The sequence below is a fragment of the Microcebus murinus genome, chromosome 21 (genome assembly GCF_040939455.1).
Source record: "Microcebus murinus isolate Inina chromosome 21, M.murinus_Inina_mat1.0, whole genome shotgun sequence".
NCBI lineage: Eukaryota > Metazoa > Chordata > Mammalia > Primates > Cheirogaleidae > Microcebus > Microcebus murinus.
The window spans coordinates 24,569,177-24,587,439 of record NC_134124.1 but is presented as its reverse complement, the minus strand read 5'-3'; the positions used below and the strand labels follow the sequence as shown (position 1 = coordinate 24,587,439).

Here is an 18,263-nt window from a genome sequence, read left to right as displayed (position 1 = left end):
TTTCACAAAAGGTTCAGTACTACCCCTGGCAAACATGGTTCTCAATATATGCCAGTTCATCATCCTTTCTTCCCTGGCATTTCAGGACCAAATTGATTAAATGACTCATGCATTCAACAAATATTTACTGAATGCCTAACAAATTCTGGACACTATGTGAGGCATTAAAAAGAAAAGATTCTAACTTAAAGCGAAGAAAAAGACAAAAACCCATGCATACCTTTACTGTCCCTTCCCTGTCCTTTTTCCTTTATCCCTGCCCCTTTTCTCCCTGTATTTCTAAATTTCACATGTCCATATTATATCATCAGCACACAAAAGTATTAATTTTTTAGATTAAATCTGCAAAACACCTACAGCTTCCTAGGGGGGACTCTCTATCTTCTAAGGTTTCAGGTGCAAGGTTTATCTCCTTAGGATGTCTTCCTCTTCTTTTTTCCCCCACCAACAGGAAGCATTGTTTCTTCTAAGATCATGGAGCAGCTGTAAACCATAACCACCCTCTCTTTGAATAAACACAATTTTCTTACTATTGATGCTCCCAGACCAACTCTGCTACTCGCATTTATTACCGGGGATACCCAATTGCTTAACCGCTCTCATTCATAACAGCACCTAGTCCCTAGTTACTCCCAGTAACTCCCAGTCCTGCTTTACAAACAGCAACCCATCCAGAGCCAATCTCTGCTTCCCCAAACCCTCCCAGAACCCTCCAGAGGGACTCCAAATGTTACAAAAAATTCATCCCTCTTGCCCAGCGCATTCTGATTCCCCTGGGAAATGTACTCTCTGGTATTTATGTCTTGTGGTTATGGCTAATTGGGATTTAGTAAGCAAGTTTAGGAATATTTTTTAGGTGGAAAACACTGGATGATGTAAATTCCAGGAAGTAAAGAAACTCTGTGTTCACCACATCCCCAGCGTTTTACACAGCCTGGCTACTAACTAATACTAATTTTAACTGTTTATTTTAGTTATACGGTCACCAACTTCCGCATTCATTTCATAGTCTTCTACTGAGGCTTAAGTTGTTGTCTGTTCTGGGTACTAATTTTTTTTTTTTTTTGGAGAAAGGGTCTCGCTCTGTTGCTCGAGCTAGAGTGCGTGCCGTGGCGCCAGCCCACCTCACAGCAACCTCAAACTCCTGGGCTCAAGCAATCCTCCTGCTTCAGCCTCCTGAGTTGCTGGGACTACAGGTTATGTGCCACCATGCCCGGCTAATTTTTTCCATATATTTTCAGTTGGCCAATTAATTTCTTTCTGTTCTTAGTAGAGACGGGGGTCTCGCTCTTCCTCAGGCTGGTCTCGAACTCCATACCTCCAGCCTCCCGCCTCGGCCTCCCAGAGTGCTAGGATTAGAGGCGTGAGCCACCGCGCCCTGCCCTAATTTTTTTTTTTAACGTCCTAAAATTCTGCGATTCTAAAAAAAAAAAAGAGAGAGAGAGAGAGTTCACGAATAGAAGCCAAAAATAAAGTGCTCAATCTTCGTAACCCCGGCCCTCACGTAAGTAGACTTATACGCACACCTCGAAATGTCGCGAGACTCACGGCACGGGACAGCCAAAGCCCCCGGAAGTTATTAGTGCGCATGTGTTGGTATCCGGAAGCTACCGCAGCGCCTGCCGGGAAAGGGGCAGGAATCCGGGAAGTAAACATTGCGCGATTGGCTTCGTTTCTGTCGGATGGTTTTGGGGTCGGCTGCGGCGGGACTGAGTAAGAAAATATTCGTAAAATTTGCAGACGAGGGAAAGTTGGGTAACCTCAGAAAGTGTATCAAAGGCTCCTGATGATTAGGTATATCGTCACGGGAGTGATGAGCCCCAGGTAGAGGAGGGAGCGAGCACCAGGGGCTGAGGAGGAAGCCGCTGTTCTAGGGCACAGGAATGGTACTCGTGCCCAGCCAGACCAAGACTGCGCCTTCAGGGAAAGAGTCGGGATAACTGTGAGAGTGTCCCCTTTGTCGCGGATGTTTTAAGTTCTCCTCGGACATCTTGAGCGATCTCTAGGCTGCAAGCGTGAAAAGCCGCTTCCAGTACTCAAGATGACAGACTTTGTTTCCTCGCCAGAAAAATTTCTTTGAGCTTCAGCTTTTCGCGTTAGGTAGGGATGGTCCTACTTCACGGAGGTATTATGGAGAGTTCAATGAAAGCATCTTTGTAAAGAGTATAATTGGGCCTTTTCTGTTCATATATTACATAAACATCTGGAGATTTTCTATAGGTCAGAGACACAGGAGGAAAAAACACCTTTGAGCAGCATCATAGACTCCTAGCTATTGAGCACTTTCTGTTGAGAAAGAGCTTGTGTAAAGGCCTAATGTCTACAGGGAGCCTGGTGTGTTAAGAGGAACTACAAGGTCTGTAGTTGGTAGAGAAGAAATAGGGGGGCAGTTGTAATGGTGAGTATGACGGTAGATAGTTGCCAGACCATGGTGAACCATGTAGGTGTGTTAAAAAGATGTTGGTTTTTATAGTAAGAATGGTAAGATCCATTGGATCTTTATCCTTTTAGTTATTTAGGAGTCTAGGACCTTGTCAGTAACTTCTTGCTAATTTACATGGTTACCAGTAAATGCTTCTGGAAGAGCATTTATGCACTCATTCAGTAAATAATATAGTGATCAAGCTCATTATTTATAACATCAGTGTCTTAGTTGAGGTGGCCCAAGCAGAGTGGAGACAAGGTAGTAAATAGTTTCTCTGGGAAACTATTTGTGGTCTTTGAGGCTGGAGATATAGCAAGTCCTAATAAGTGTAAAATTTACAGCGGCTTTTAAAGACTGCCTTGATTTTTTTTATGTTGATTGAAATTTGAAATTATAATATGTTGGGTATACTGGGTTAAATAAAACTTTGCAAAAGTGATTTTTAATACTCTGGCTTCTCTTCAGATTGTGTAAAAGTAATTTTATCTTTTTTGTACATTTTTTTTTTATTTTTTTATTTTTTTACTTTTTTTTTTACTGCTACCCACTGTGTCCTAATGTACATTTTAAATATGATTACTAGAAAAGATAAAATTACATATGGGGCTGACATTGTGTTTCTCTTGGGTGGTGCTGCATCGGAGGGTTTTAAGCTTGGACAGTGGGACATCCATGATCAAATTTGTGTTTTGAAAAATTAACACTGCAGCGTGGAGAATTAGTTGGAGGGAATCAGGAGGCCAGTAAGTAGGAAAAAGGAATAACTTGCACTAAGGTAGTAGCATTGAGAATGGAAAGAAGCAGATGAATTTGAATGATATTCAGAAGATAAAAATAATAATTCTTAGCATTGAAATAAAAATGGGAATAAGCTGAATTACTTATGTAAAGAGATGGATGGTATTATCTCTTATTGAGATAAGGAACAGTGAAAGGAAATGAGATTTCAGAAGGAAGATCATGAGTTTGAACTAAGATGTGTTGAGTTTAGGTGTCTCTGAGACCTCTAAGAGGAGAGGTCAGGTCAGCAATTGGATATATGTATCTGAAGCTCAGATGAAAGTCTGGTGTAGAAAAATAGAAAGCCAACAGTGTTATATTATGGCTGTTGAAGCCTTGGAAGTAATTGAACTTGTCCACCAGTCAAGTTTAGAGTGATGAAAGAGGTACTGATTTAGTCTTAAAGAATCTAACATTATGGGAGGCCGAGGCGGGCGGATTGCTCAAGGTCAGGAGTTCAAAACCAGCCTGAGCAAGAGCGAGACCCCGTCTCTACTATAAAATAGAAAGAAATTAATTGGCCAACTGATATATATAAAAAATTAGCCGGGCATGGTGGCGCATGCCTGTAGTCCCAGCTACTCGGGAGGCTGAGGCAGGAGGATCGCTTGAGCCCAGGAGTTTGAGGTTGCTGTGAGCTAGGCTGACGCCACGGCACTCACTCTAGCCTGGACAACAAAGTGAGACTCTGTCTCAAAAAAAAAAAAAAAGAATCTAACATTAAATAATGAGAAAGTCTACTGTAAATATGACTTCTTTCTTTTCTTAGGGGAGGCCAGGTAACCATGGCAGCTGTAGTTGTAGATGCAGTTAATGCTGCACCCCCAATGGGGTCTAAAGAAATGAGTTTGGAAGAACCAAAGAAAATGACCAGAGAGGACTGGAGAAAGAAGAAGGAGCTAGAAGAACAGCGAAAATTGGGCAATGCTCCTGCAGAAGTTGATGAAGAAGGAAAGTAAGTAATTTTTTAAATGAGTTGTTCATTCAGAATTCAAATTCATGTCTATGTAGTTCATCAGTTTCTCATTCTTTGTTTTGAGAGAAAGCTATCTTTATCATTTATATCATTTTTGGTTTTATTATTTTATCAAACTCACAGACAGTAATGTTTTGGTATCAAGTAACACTGAAGGGCTCATAATGAACAGCGGCAGTCCTTTTCCACCCTTCTCACTCCTGCTCTGCTCCACAGAAGTGACTACTTTTAAATCTATTTTGAGTTTTTCTTGTTGCTACTTTTACATCTCTAAATAATAATACCTACACAACTAATCAGTTAATCAGTTAACTCTAGACATTATCTGATGCAAGACTTCTTGTTCTGATGGAAGATTTAGATCACCAACACATATGTCTGTCTTCCTTCTTCTCTCCTCCCCCTTTGTTACATCACTGATTTGAGTTTCTTGGTTGGAAATTTTTTTACCATAATAATAAATTACTTCTTTGTTTTTAATTGTCCTTTTTTATAGAAATAGCAACCATATTCTATCTCCCCTCCCACTGCAATATTTCTATGCTTAGATTCTGTATGGGTTACCTTTGCAATTGTAATATTGATTCTATTCAAACTTGATTCTTAAATTTTTTTAAACAGAGACATCAACCCTCATATTCCTCAGTATATTTCTTCAGTGCCATGGTATATTGATCCATCAAAAAGACCTACGTTAAAGCACCAGAGACCACAACCAGAGAAACAAAAGCAGTACAGCTCATCCGGAGAATGGTACAAGAGGGGTGTAAAAGAGGTATATAAGCAACCTGTATATATCCTCATGGGTACTGAGATTTTAAGAACTTAGCATAAGAACCTTTAATGCAATACTATATAAAGTAGAAACAGAATATATAACCCTTTATCCAGTTTTGAAATTCATAATGCATACAACTTTAGTTTCTGTATTTTCTTATATAAATTTTATATTGCTAAAGTCCTTAAACTTCGTCATTTTATAAATGTGTGATGATTCTAACTGGTTTTCCTTTTCCCAAAGGAATATTTAGACAAAATAGTTATAAGAGCCAAAGTTATTTCCAACTTATTCAGATAAGATATTTTCTTTGGTGTTTTGTTTTTATACATTTATAGAATTCCATAATTACAAAGTACCGCAAAGGAGCATGTGAAAATTGTGGGGCCATGACACACAAAAAGAAAGACTGCTTTGAGGTAAGTTCCCCTTTGAAAATTTTGAAAACTGTTGTCAGTCTTTCTTTTTTCCTTGTCGGAGAACTTCTCTCTTTCTAAAATTGCCTATATTTAGGTACAAGTTAAATAAAAATTAGTTCAAGTTGAATTGATCCAGCATCAACAAAACTTTCTGCTGTAGGACTAACTGATAATGGAATAAATTATAAAGTCTCATGATATGTTCATGCCCACTCTGTAAAGGTTATATGAAATTTTCCTCTGGGCTATATATGCTTAGGAAAAGATTAAATCTTACTGTATTTTCCAGAGACCTAGGCGAGTTGGAGCTAAATTTACAGGTACTAATATAGCTCCAGATGAACATGTCCAACCTCAACTAATGTTTGACTATGATGGGAAGAGGGATCGGTGGAATGGCTACAATCCAGAAGAACACATGAAAATTGTAGAAGAATATGCCAAAGTGGATCTGGTGAGCAAAATCCCTGCTTTCCTGCTGCTGGCCTTAAAAAATTGTCATTTTGCTGTATCTCTGATTTAGCAACTCTTTTATTCAAGTCCTGAAGCATTGTAAAAATGGTAACATTTTTAAAAATAGTAGTAGTGGTATAGTATAGGTATAGGCTACCTTTGTAATTGTAATATTGAATAGTGGAAATAAACAGAGTGCAAGCTCTATTTGGCAGCAGTTTGTTTTCATTTGATTCTTATATTGTCCTTTACTTCCTGATTTAGGTAGCAAAAAATACTGAAAGCATGAGAATAGATGAGTATACAAAGCTTTTGGCTTTTTGAAGTCAGAAACTTATGGCCCGACGGCTGTAGTTTGCCTGTGGACCTATTTTATAGTTGTATCATATAACATTTGGGATTAGTGGAAGGGGAACAGATTGTTTCAGAAAATTTTATTTTATTTTCAGTTTTTACTGTTATGATTTCACCTACTCATCCCACTCCCTCAAAGCCATGGTCACACTGCCTTTTCTTTTTTTAGTTAGAGGTAACATTTTGAAAGGCGAAAGATTTATATGATCTGAAGAGAAACCAGAGTATTAGAGTAACATTTTAAAATCATGAAATTTCATATAAAAATATAGATTTCTTTTCTTGAACATTATAATATTATAGTAACCCTGGGCCTGCCTGGCAAGAGTCAAGCATCTGGAGTTATACAGCAGCTGTCTTTTTTTGTCAGGGCTTGCTCCTTGCCGTTTACCACTGGTGCCATCTGGCTCAGTTTATATCGATGCCTGGTTCAAACAGGAGTGTGTAACTCCTGTTCTTGAGAATCTCAGGTGTAGAGCTCCAAGGAATCTCAAAAAGATAGCCTTGTTCAGTGACCTTTTCTAAAAACAACATAAAGTTATTCATTTTAAATATATAAAAATTAAAGTGGTCATTTGAATGTTGTAAGTAAAATTTAAATTTTTTTCTTTTAGGCAAAACGAACATTGAAAGCCCAGAAACTCCAAGAGGAATTAGCCTCAGGAAAATTAGTAGAACAGGCTGTAAGTAATAAAAATGATCAATAAAAAATGTTAAACCCCTTTTAAACAAAGAAATGAAAATTGAAACAAGAATTCATTTTATATCTTTTCAGTTAGAAAAGGAAGAGAGAAATAACGATTGAGGGGAAAGAGTAAAACTGGCACTTTTTATATGGTTCATAGTATAAATTGATGCAATCAATTTAGGGAGAATATTGCCATAAAATATATAAATGTATATATATACATACATACTTTTCCTGGAATTAAATTATTAGATTTATCCATCTTAAAGAATTTTCTAGAATTTAGAAAAAATGTTATATACAAAGATGTTGCAGTATTTTTTATAATAGTAAAGAAATTGAAATAGCTTAAATGTCCAAGAACAGAGAATTGGTTAAGTAAGCCCTTGTCATCTGCATGATATCATCTGCATGATACAGTATTGCTTAGCTCTTAAAGTGGCTTTTCTCAAGACTTCATTAACACTGGATAACATTTATATTTTAATGATACGTGAACAGATATTATATCCCACAGAAAAAAAGACCAGAATACCAGTTTTCATTTAATGTAGAATTAGTGACTTTTATTATCTTTTTCTGTAGTATTTTCCATATCTTTACAATGAATATGTGCTAATTTTACAGCTGAGCAAAAAATTCTCATGTGAATAAAAAGTCTATTATAGCCAGTTTTTCTTTCTTTTTAAAAATTCTTACCAACTTAGTAAATATATTATGCATATTAGAATTGTAAAAGTTTCTTTTTAACAAATTATTGGCACAAATAAATAAGCATTTAGAGTTTTCAAGTTTAAATTTCTAAAAGGGATGCTCAGCATGTATGTGTTACAAACTCAAGTAATTACCAAGCAAGCAGTTACTGAGGTAACTTATTAGGCATGTTAACAGCAGAAGTTACCAGATAAGTGTCTAAAATCCAGCTCTGCTCCTGGTTAATTTGCCTGTTTAAGTCTCTGCTTATCATGTCTGAAATAGAGATGACAATACCTATTTTTATAATTATTGTTAATTATTACCAACTCTGAAAAAAGGAAAGGGACCTGTTTCTACTTTTTTTTCTTTCTTTTTTTTCCATTTATTTTTGACTATGACATGACAGGAAAGAAGGGCCTGTTTTTGTTGTTCTAACATATTCCTTATTGTTTGTTGTAAACATAGTGTAATTTATTTTCCCAGTAAGGATACTTAAATGAATGTAGAGGATTGATGATTTTTGCCCATTTGGATGCTTTGATATTAAGATGAACTGCATATAGTAGAGCAATCTCTACTATAGAGACTTAGCTTTTGCTACAGCTGTGTACGTAAATGTCTTTTGTTGAACTAGCAGCTAGTGGGAAGGCCAAAAAAATTACTTTTTATAAAATACTTATATTTCTGATTTTGAAAGAAAGTAATACGTATTAAGTGAAAAAAATAGAAAATTATAAAGAAGAAAATAAATATCATCTGTGCTAACTATGAACATTTTGAAGTAGGTCTTTGCAGGTCTCCCGCCCCTCTAGATATCTATTCCGATGTACAATTATAATACAACGTGTTTCTTTACTGGATTCATGTTTATATACTCATTTATTACCTTTTTTTTAAAATTTAACAGCATATAATACCACAGAAACTTGTCTTCTGTCTATATTTATGGACTTATAGCATCATTTATTTTTACAAAAATTGACATGGTTCAAAAATTAAAACAATTTAAGAAGACACACAGTGAAAAGTCTTCCATTTATTTATTTATTTATTTTTTGCACGTGCGGTGAAGGAACCATTCTTGTTTCTATCCAGCCTGTCTCTAAGCTCACCTCCTCATAGCCTCCCCTTTTTTTGTAGCTCCCCTGAGAGTTCTTGAATAAATACAAATATATGCTCTTATTTTCACCCCCTTTTCACTTCCCCCCTTTTTTAAACCAAAAATTAGGAAATTATACATATTTTTCTGAACCTTGGATAGAATCACTTTTAATGGTTGTTCAGTGTTCCTCCATTGAATACAATAAATTATATAAGCAGTCATTTATTGTTAATTTGTTTTTTTCCCCAATATTTTGATATTATACACAAAACTGCACATCACATCCTTATACGTATATCTTTATATAATTGACATATTATTTCCTTAGGATAAATTCCTACAAGTATAAATGTTGATATAGTGACTATATATATATATGAATTTTTGATGATGTATCATTTAGCTACCATTCAGAAAAGCTATACAGGTTTATGCTTTTATCGATATATTATATATACATACACCTGTTTCCACATCCCCTCACTAATACTATAAAGTATTTAAGTATTCTTTTTCATCTTTGAAGCATTTGTAAAAGAACATGATGAAACACTGACCACTTTACTATAGGCATTTTGTGAGTTAGAAAGTATCCTGACCAATTTCTTAATGAAGATCCTTATCTTTGTGACAAGGATTTTGTACTCTCCTTAAATCACAATATTGTGTCCACTGAGAAGATTCCTTCATTGCTCAAACTTTACAGAGGTTGTTTTGGCTATGAAGATACTTATTATATAATCCTAGTAACATTTTCTTTTTTGGACTTACCTAAAAAACTAGTAAGGTGTAATGAACATGATGGTATGTCTGAAGACTAACACATTTGGAAATTAGTATGTATCAGGTACTTTGGTCATCTTCATGTTATTTTGTGATCATAATCCTGTATTAAGGAAAATTTACCAGAAACGTTCTGGCTTTGTAGATAATCTAATAAACTTCACAGTGATATACTTGTATTCAGAATTTCTGTATTCTTGACTATGTTTTGAAACCATTAATCAATGGATTAAGTAGAATAAAATTACAAATTCTTTTTCTTCTTTCATGATGCAGAGTTCTCCAAAACACCAGTGGGGAGAAGAGGAACCAAATTCTCAGACGGTAATAAATTTTTGCCCTCTCTGGGTATACATTAAAATTTTTAATTTCTGATGGCTAATAATAATAATAATCTTTTAAAGAACACAAATGACAGGAAAGGAAAGGAAAATAAGAACTAGATGCTGCTCTCTCTTTTTCTTAATATTTTTCCCCCTCTCCTTTCAGGAAAAAGATCATAATAGTGAAGATGAGGATGAAGATAAATATGCAGATGATATTGACATGCCTGGACAGAATTTTGACTCTAAGAGACGAATTACTGTACGGAATCTTAGGATTCGAGAAGACATTGCAAAAGTAAGTCTTGCCAACTTAACATAGACATTTGAAAAATATTTGTCTTCCGAGCCTAAATTTTATCTATGGATAATATAGTCAGAGCCATTCTAGGATAAGATATTCTGGCCTGTCTTTTCACTTGTACCCCAGAAATGCACACACGTTTAACTGATCATGTTCAACTCCTCTCCTAGTCTTCTGAGATCTTTTTTGCTGCAAATAAACATTAATTCATTTTTTAAACATTTTTTCTTCTAGTATTTAAGGAATTTAGATCCAAATTCTGCCTATTATGATCCAAAAACTAGAGCGATGAGAGAGAATCCTTATGCCAATGCTGGAAAGAATCCAGATGAGTAAGTATCATGTTAAATTTACAGATTTCAAGATGAGGGAAGTTAATTTTTTTCTGACCCAACCATAGATGGGATTCATTTTAATTCAGATTCAATTTTACAAATCAGTTTTTCTTAAATCAATCCCTGAAACAATTTTTTAAAATTTGTATTTACAGAGTGAGTTATGCGGGAGATAACTTCGTTAGATACACAGGAGACACCATTTCAATGGCTCAGACACAGTGTAAGTGTTTACTGTATGTCAAGGCACTTTTTATTAGCTCATAAGAAGTTGGGAATTGTTTTCTAAAGCTTGTTTTCATGAGGCATGCAGTAATGTAGTTGGCAACTCATTAATATGTTTTGAATTACTCTAGTGTTTGCTTGGGAAGCCTATGACAAGGGATCTGAAGTGCATCTGCAGGCAGATCCTACAAAACTAGAGCTGTTGTATAAGTCCTTCAAAGTCAAAAAAGAAGACTTCAAGGAACAGCAGAAAGAAAGCATCCTGGAAAAGGTAATTTTGACCAAAATGCTGAAGAAGAACTTTCCTTAAAGAGAACTTACTAGTTAATGAGCATTAGTTTTACATTTGGAATACAGTACAAAAAGAGCCTCTCTTTTTTTTTCTTTTTTCTTTTATTTACTTATTTTTTTTCTTTGTTTTTTTCTTTTCCTTTACATCAAAAGAAGTTGAGAAAACCCCTCTTAATTGGTGAAGAATAGTCCTTTCCTTCCATCATCTTAGTTGGTATACACTTTGTATCAGTGAGCTTTTGCAGCAAAACACACCACCTCAAATCTTAGTACTTTAAAATAAACATTTGTTATTTTTCACAATTCTGTGTGTCAGCTGGGTCTCCTGATCTGGACTTGCTCGGCTGAGGCTGGATGATCTGAGATGTCCTTATTTGTGTTTAGCAGTTAGCAGGCTAATTGTCCTAAAAGGACCTCATCTGGGACAGCTCATGTCCACCCCACATGATCTCTTATCCTCTGATAGGCTAACCCAGCATTTTTACTTGGCATTCTCATGCTCCAGAGAGTAGCAATAAAAGTATGCTGCAGTACATAAGTGCCTTTGTTTGCATCACATTTACCATCTTCTCATTGGCCAAAGCAAGTAACATGGCCAAGCCCAGATTCAGGAGCAGCAATGTGACAAAAAGGTGTGTATTGAAAGATAAAAGGAATTTATGGCCATCTTTTTATTTTATTAATTAATTTATTTTTTTATGGCCATCCTGTAACCTACCACACTCAACAAATGAATAGCAGCTAAGACATCATTTATTTCCCTATGAAAATTTGGTGGCCTTTCTTTCCACTGTGCTTTCTATAACAAAACCCAGTAAAGAATGTTCCTTTTTCTTTCTGATTAGAAATAAAGACTTTAGATTTAAATGCAAATCTTTGTTATAAAATATATTGAATAATATCCAATGTCCTTTTAGTATGGTGGCCAAGAACATTTGGATGCCCCTCCACCTGAGTTGCTTTTAGCCCAGACTGAAGACTATGTGGAGTACTCAAGACATGGGACAGTCATCAAAGGACAGGAGCGGGCTGTTGCCTGCTCTAAGTATGAGGAGGATGTGAAGATCCACAATCACACAGTATGTTCTAAACTAGAACCATTTTGTGTCCTTGTTAGCTTTGCTCTGTATTGTATTTTTCTATTACAACTTCATTAGCCAACCATTACTATCCTGCTTTTTTTTCATAAAACGTTTTAATTTTGTTTCATAGAATTTTATCAAAAATAGGAAAATTTTGAAAGGATATTACTATGTTTGCCTATATACCCACCACTAAGGTTCAAAAATTATTAACGTGGTGCCATATATGCTTTGTCTAAGTGTGTATTTATGTGTGCATGCTGATAGCTATATATACATACATACATATACATAGTATATTTATATATTTTTGACTAAAACATTTGGAGATTACAGATGTCATATTTCATCCATAAACATTTTATCACATATCTCCTAAAAAGAAGGACATTCTCCTATGTAACCACATTACCATTATTGCACTTCAGAAAATTAACACTAATGGCTTGTTTTCTTTAACAACTTAAGTAATCTCTAAGAATAATTCCTTAATATTATCTAATATCTAGTCCTTAATCACATTTTCCAAAATATACACAAAAATGCCTTCAGTAGCCTTTTTGTTTGTTTTAGTCAGAATCCCTTTGAAGTTTTTTTTGATCATTGTTTGGTTATTATGTCTTTCTTCTAGAGTATATCTTCCCATTTTCACAACAGTGACCATTTTACAGATCAGATGTTGTAAACTGTCTCATATTCTGTATTAGACTGTATCCTAGTAGTATCATATAACTTGTTCTTCTATCCTACATATGTCCTATAAACAGGAATTCAGGTCTAAAGGCTTGATTGGATATAAGTTAAATATTTAGACAAGAATTCTTAATGGGTGATACAGTACCTTTAATGTTGCATCACATCATAAAGCATATATTGGCATTTGCTGTTGTCTTAAAGTAACCAGATTATAATTGTCTAAGTTGGAGGTAAAAAATCCTAACTACCTATAGGATTCAGGACAGTGATGGTATATGAGTAAAGTGAGCCAGGCAAACTGTACAAACTAGTGAATACAAACCCTATCTAATAAGGGCATCTACTGTTCAGCAACAGCCAATTATTGCCAAGTGGGAATATGGGCTCAGAATTTCCCACTCCATAATTTTTCAAGAAAGTCAAATATCCTAAATGTTTTCATAGGCTTTTGGGAATGAAATTTGAGACCTTTTAACTGCAATGCCTGCTTCTTATACTTGAGGTTGGGCCACCCTCTTCTTGTTGGCCAGTCCTTGAATCCCCATAATTTTTCTTCTGTATTACCTTTTTTATTTATTTATTTATTTATTTTGAGACAGAGTCTCGCTTTTTTGCCCAGGCTAGAGTGAGTGCCATGGTGTCAGCCTAACTCACAGCAACCTCAAACTCCTGGCGTCAAGTAATCCTGCTGCCTCAGCCTCCCAAGTAGCTGGGACTACAGGCACGCGCCACCGTGCCCGGCTCATTTTTTCTATATATTTTTTTTAGTTGGCCAATTAATTTCTTTCTATTTATAGTAGAGACAGGGTCTTGCTCTTGCTCAGGCTGGTTTTGAACTCCTGACCTCGAGCAATCCGCCCGCCTCGGCCTCCCAGAGTGCTAGGATTACAGGCGTGAGCCACCACGCCCAGCCTTCCATATTACCTTTAAAAGGGCTGTATTATTTTATGCTCCTGTCAACATTATATACAAGTTCCTAGTTTTAGGTTCCTTTTTAAGTAATTTCTCTCTCTCTCTCTCTGTAGCATATCTGGGGATCTTACTGGAAAGAAGGCCGATGGGGATACAAATGCTGTCACTCTTTTTTCAAGTATTCCTATTGCACTGGAGAAGCTGGAAAGGAGATTATTGTGAGTAATTGTCCTTTGGTTCTTAAAAGCATAAAACACCGAAGCTCCTAAGTCAAACTGTATGAATCATATTTTCTCATGTTTCAAATTTTAACTTTTTCTCAGATGATTGGTAACTGTGACACTCAAATTACATATTATTTTCCCACAGAATTCAGAGGAAAGTATTATAAATGACATAACTGGGGAAGAATCTGTAAAAAAGCCTCAAACCCTTATGGAGGTAAGTCTATATTCATTTGTCCTAAATTTTTAAGACCTGGAGGGAGAACTTAAAAACTTGCACTGTAGTTTTGTTTTCACATTAATAACACTGTATTTCGATCTTCCCTCTCAGCTACATCAAGAAAAACTAAAAGAGGAGAAAAAGAAGAAGAAAAAGAAAAAGAGGAAGCATCGAAAGAGCAATTCAGATAGTGATGATGAAGAAAAGAAACATGAAAAATTGAAAAAGGTACTTGGTGAAGTCTAAATAGTAAAAATGACAAATAGCATTATTCTTTATTTGTAAGGACCTTAGGAAATGATCTAGTCCTGTCTCCAAACTCATTTTAAAAATAATGAAAGGAGTCTAGCCAGAGTCTGGTTGATTTGCCCAGGTTATATTAATAGAGATTGTGCAAGTCTAGGTATTGCCTTCTTCTTAGAGTATTTAATAAATATCACTAATGGACAGAAGAAATGTGCTCTTTATAAAACTGTTTTAGAATAATTGACATGTTGCTTAGGAAGAATTGCCTTCTGGCTCCATAATTTGTAAGTTTCAGCAAGTCCTTGAGGAAAAGTCAGAATTGCAGTCTCTACCAGAAGCATCAGTTGTGGGCTTGTGTTAGTAAAATGAAACCTCCTTTAGTTTTTGTTATTAAATACAATTTCTTTAACATTGACTAAAAATGTTTTGTGCTCTCTGAAAAAATCATATGAGCCAAATAGTAATTAGTTGTAGTTTAACAGTGAAAAGGCTGACTCCTGAGCTCCTTCAGGCAATCTAGGTTTTTGATACAGCAATTCATATTCAGTGGGGTCTTGTGGTACTCTGCCACTTTTGAAGAAAAGAGATCTAATATAGAGCTGTGATACTCATTTATTTTTTTCCTCTCACTGCAGGCACTGAATGCAGAGGAGGCCCGTCTTCTTCACGTCAAAGAGATCATGCAGATTGATGAGAGGAAGCGGCCTTACAATAGCATATATGAAACTCGGGAACCCACGGAAGAGGAAATGGAGGCCTATAGAATGAAACGTCAGAGGCCAGATGACCCCATGGCCTCTTTTCTCGGACAGTAGTTACTAGTCATAGAAGATCATCACCCAAGATAGATGCAACTAATGAGTTCTTTTTGGCTTCTTGCTTACGGTTGTAGATAGAAAAGTTCTTGGCTACTCTTCTTGCTGCCTAACTTTAATAAATCTTTCAGAAGTCTCATAGTAAATTCATTCCTTTCCACACTGAAGAAACAAAGAAGAAAAACAAAAAGGAGGTACATTAAATGTGGATTAAGATTTTGCTTCCAACTTTATATTAGTGACGTGGAAAGAGGCCTTGGCTCTCCACCTATCAAGAGTGTCAGAGTTTGAAGTTATTAAGCCTCAGACTTTATTTCTTCAATTTTTGTCTCCCTTTATCTAGTATTAGCACTCATTTTGAAGGTAGATTACTCTTTCTAAAAACTAGGGCTTCATTTTTTTTAATTACCAGTAACTATAATTGCATTTATTTTTAATCATTTGTTTTTGCCTTCTAAGGTTTTCCTGGTCTGAAGTTAAAAAAAAAATTATTCTACCTTGGGCTTTGGATCACTGAAAGGAAATCTGTAGAACATGTAAATATCTTTCTTCCCCATGTAAATCTGTGTAGTAATAAAACTGTTTTTCACTTGGTTATAAAATTTTGATTGTTAATACATTTCCTTGTACCTTATACTTAAAATGAAATGTGTCCTTTGAGTGAAATAACTATTTTCCCATCATTAGGTCAATATTGACTGATTAGTATTAGATCTTTTGGCATTCTGGACATAAGCCTTTAGACATAGAAATCCTTTTCTTGGCCTGGCACAGTGGCCCACGCCTGTAATCCTAGCACTCTGGGAGGCCGAGGTGGGCGGATTGCTCGAGGTCAGGAGTTCGAAACCAGCCTGAGCAAGAGTGAGACCCTGTCTCTACTATAAATAGAAAGAAATTAATTGGCTAACTAATCTATATAGAAAAAATTAGCCGGGCATGGTAGCACATGCCTGTAGTCCCAGCTACTCAGGAGGCTGAGGCAGAAAGATCACTTAAGCCCAGGAGATTGAGGTTTCTGTGAGCTTGGCCAACGCCATGGCACTCACTCTAACTTGGGCAACAAAGCAAGACTCTGTCTCAAAAAAAAAAAAAAAAAATCCTTTTCTTATCGTAGAAGATATATGGTTTATGATACTATTTGTTGTTTTGATTATGGTTGCCTTTATGTAGCAATCATGAATATTAGATTGTTTAAAACTATAGAATATCCTAATCTTTATAGCCAGCAACTGTCACTTTGTAAAATTTCTAAAAAGCAAAACCTGAAGTTGGCTCCTTCAAAGAATTGCAAGAATATCTAGGGATATTAGTAACTGTAATTGTCATGATCCCCAAGTCTTTTCTAAGAGCATTGTGAAGATAATACTAACAGAAAGGAATCAGTGAAAACAGCCTGCTAAAAACCTCTGACATGTCCAATGAAGGATTTATTATAAATAAATTAATTAAATAAAAATTTATAAAACCTCTGACATGAGTACATTGATTTTTAGCAACTCTCTGGCTTTTGTAAGCTAACAAAAACCACCTGCAGAATACTAGGTTAAGTCAGCATCTCAGAAATAGTGGTGATGTTAGAGTAACTGAGTAAAATTGTCAAGTACTATGGATACATATGGTGTTTATATTTAGACTAGTATGAATTTAAAACTGCAATGCAAGTAGATCTCTAAGGATACAAAAAATTGTTCTCATATTCCTGCCTTAACAGGATGGTTCAACATAAAGTCTGATATTGGTGTGTCTATTTTATATTTTATCTTTTGTTAAAGATATATAAATGATGATACTTAACTGTGAGTGACTTGTAGCATTATTTCTAATATTTGGCAGAAAAGTAGATTATAAGACTGGCAGGGAAACTGGATCAGCATCTGTGAGTCTGTGTTAGAAAACTACAGCATCCTTTATCTCAAAAAACATGCCCTGGGTAGGCGCAGTGGGTCACTCCTGTAATCCTAGCACTCTGGGAGGCTGAGGTGGGAGGATTGCTTGAGCTCAGGAGTTGGAAACCAGCCTGAGCAAGAGCAAGAACCCCGTCTCTACTAAAAATAGAAAGAAATTAATTGGCCAACTAAAAATATATGGAAAAAAAATTAGCCAGGCATGGTAGTGCATGCCTGTAGTCCCAGCTACTCGAGAGGCTGAGGCGGAAGGATTGCTTGAGCCCAGTACAAGGTTGCTGTGAGCTAGGCTGATGCCACAGCACTCTAGCCCAGGCAAGAGAGAGACTCTGTCTCAAAAAGAAAAAAGAAAAAAAAACATGCTCTAAACTTTCTGCACCTCTGTCCCCTCTTGATGAGGCTCAGTCTACTCTGATTTTCAGAAGAATTTTGTCTGCTGTTTCATTTTGGAAAAAGGGTAACACCTAGAACATTATTCAAATATGAGCTTTGATTTTATTATCTCAATAACTGCCTTTTGGGTGCAGAAACTGTGTACTGTGATTTTCCTGTTACCTCAAAAGAACTTCATGAGGTGAGTAACAGATGATCTCTCTGTTTTACAATAAGTTCATGGAATTAACGACACCAAGTAATTTGCTCAAGTCCAAATAGTTAAAAGTGTTGGAGCCAAGAGTCAGATTCTGAAGCCTACCCTTTTTCTAGTATTTAAAGCCCTATTTTCTGGGCTAGGAAGTCTGGTGTGGGTTTTGTTTTGTTTTGATTTTTGCTTTGTTTTTTTAAGAAACAAGGTCTTCCTCTGTCTCCCAAGCTGGAGTGTAGTGGCCTAATCATAGCTCACTGTAACCTCAAACTTCTGGACTCAAGGGATTTCTTGCCCCCCGCCACCCACCCAGCCTCCCAAATTGCTATGGTTGCAGGCACACACCACCACACCCAGCTAATTGTTTTAATTTTTTGTAGAGATTAGGGGCAGAGAAGGGCCTCATATTTTGTCCAAGCTGTTCAACTCCTGGCCTCAAGCAATCCTCCTGCCTCAGCCTCACAAAGGGGTGGGATTACAGGCGTGAGCCACCCATGCTGGCCCAGGAAGGCTGTTTTTTTACAGCTTCTTACATCAACAAAAACCTTACGGAGGCCTTCAATGTTTAACAGGCTCACCCCAGTACTTGATAATGATGCATTTGTCCCACATTCTTTGACATCCCCTACACTGCCCTCACCCCACACCA

The 18,263-nt window shown here is 36.2% G+C and overlaps 1 protein-coding gene across 3 annotated transcripts; it reads left to right on the top strand.

Moving 5' to 3' along the window:
* The first annotated feature begins 1,597 nt into the window (after positions 1-1,597).
* Positions 1,598-16,927, top strand: SLU7 (spliceosome associated SLU7). Of its 3 annotated transcripts, none has more exons than XM_075996255.1 (16): positions 1,598-1,713; positions 3,975-4,160; positions 4,803-4,956; positions 5,298-5,378; positions 5,668-5,832; positions 6,800-6,868; positions 9,731-9,778; positions 9,944-10,075; positions 10,316-10,413; positions 10,572-10,639; positions 10,773-10,912; positions 11,850-12,011; positions 13,736-13,840; positions 13,992-14,063; positions 14,178-14,294; positions 14,948-16,927. In XM_075996255.1, exons 2-16 carry the CDS (start codon positions 3,991-3,993, stop codon positions 15,125-15,127), a joined length of 1,761 nt encoding a protein of 586 aa, XP_075852370.1. In that variant the 5' UTR covers positions 1,598-1,713; positions 3,975-3,990; the 3' UTR covers positions 15,128-16,927. The 3 variants fall into 3 exon arrangements, with proteins under 3 accessions (XP_075852370.1, XP_020139240.2, XP_075852371.1); XM_020283651.2 differs by having other exon boundaries at positions 1,625-1,713; positions 3,980-4,160; XM_075996256.1 differs by having other exon boundaries at positions 1,631-1,713; positions 3,985-4,160.
* Positions 16,928-18,263: the final 1,336 nt, after the last annotated feature.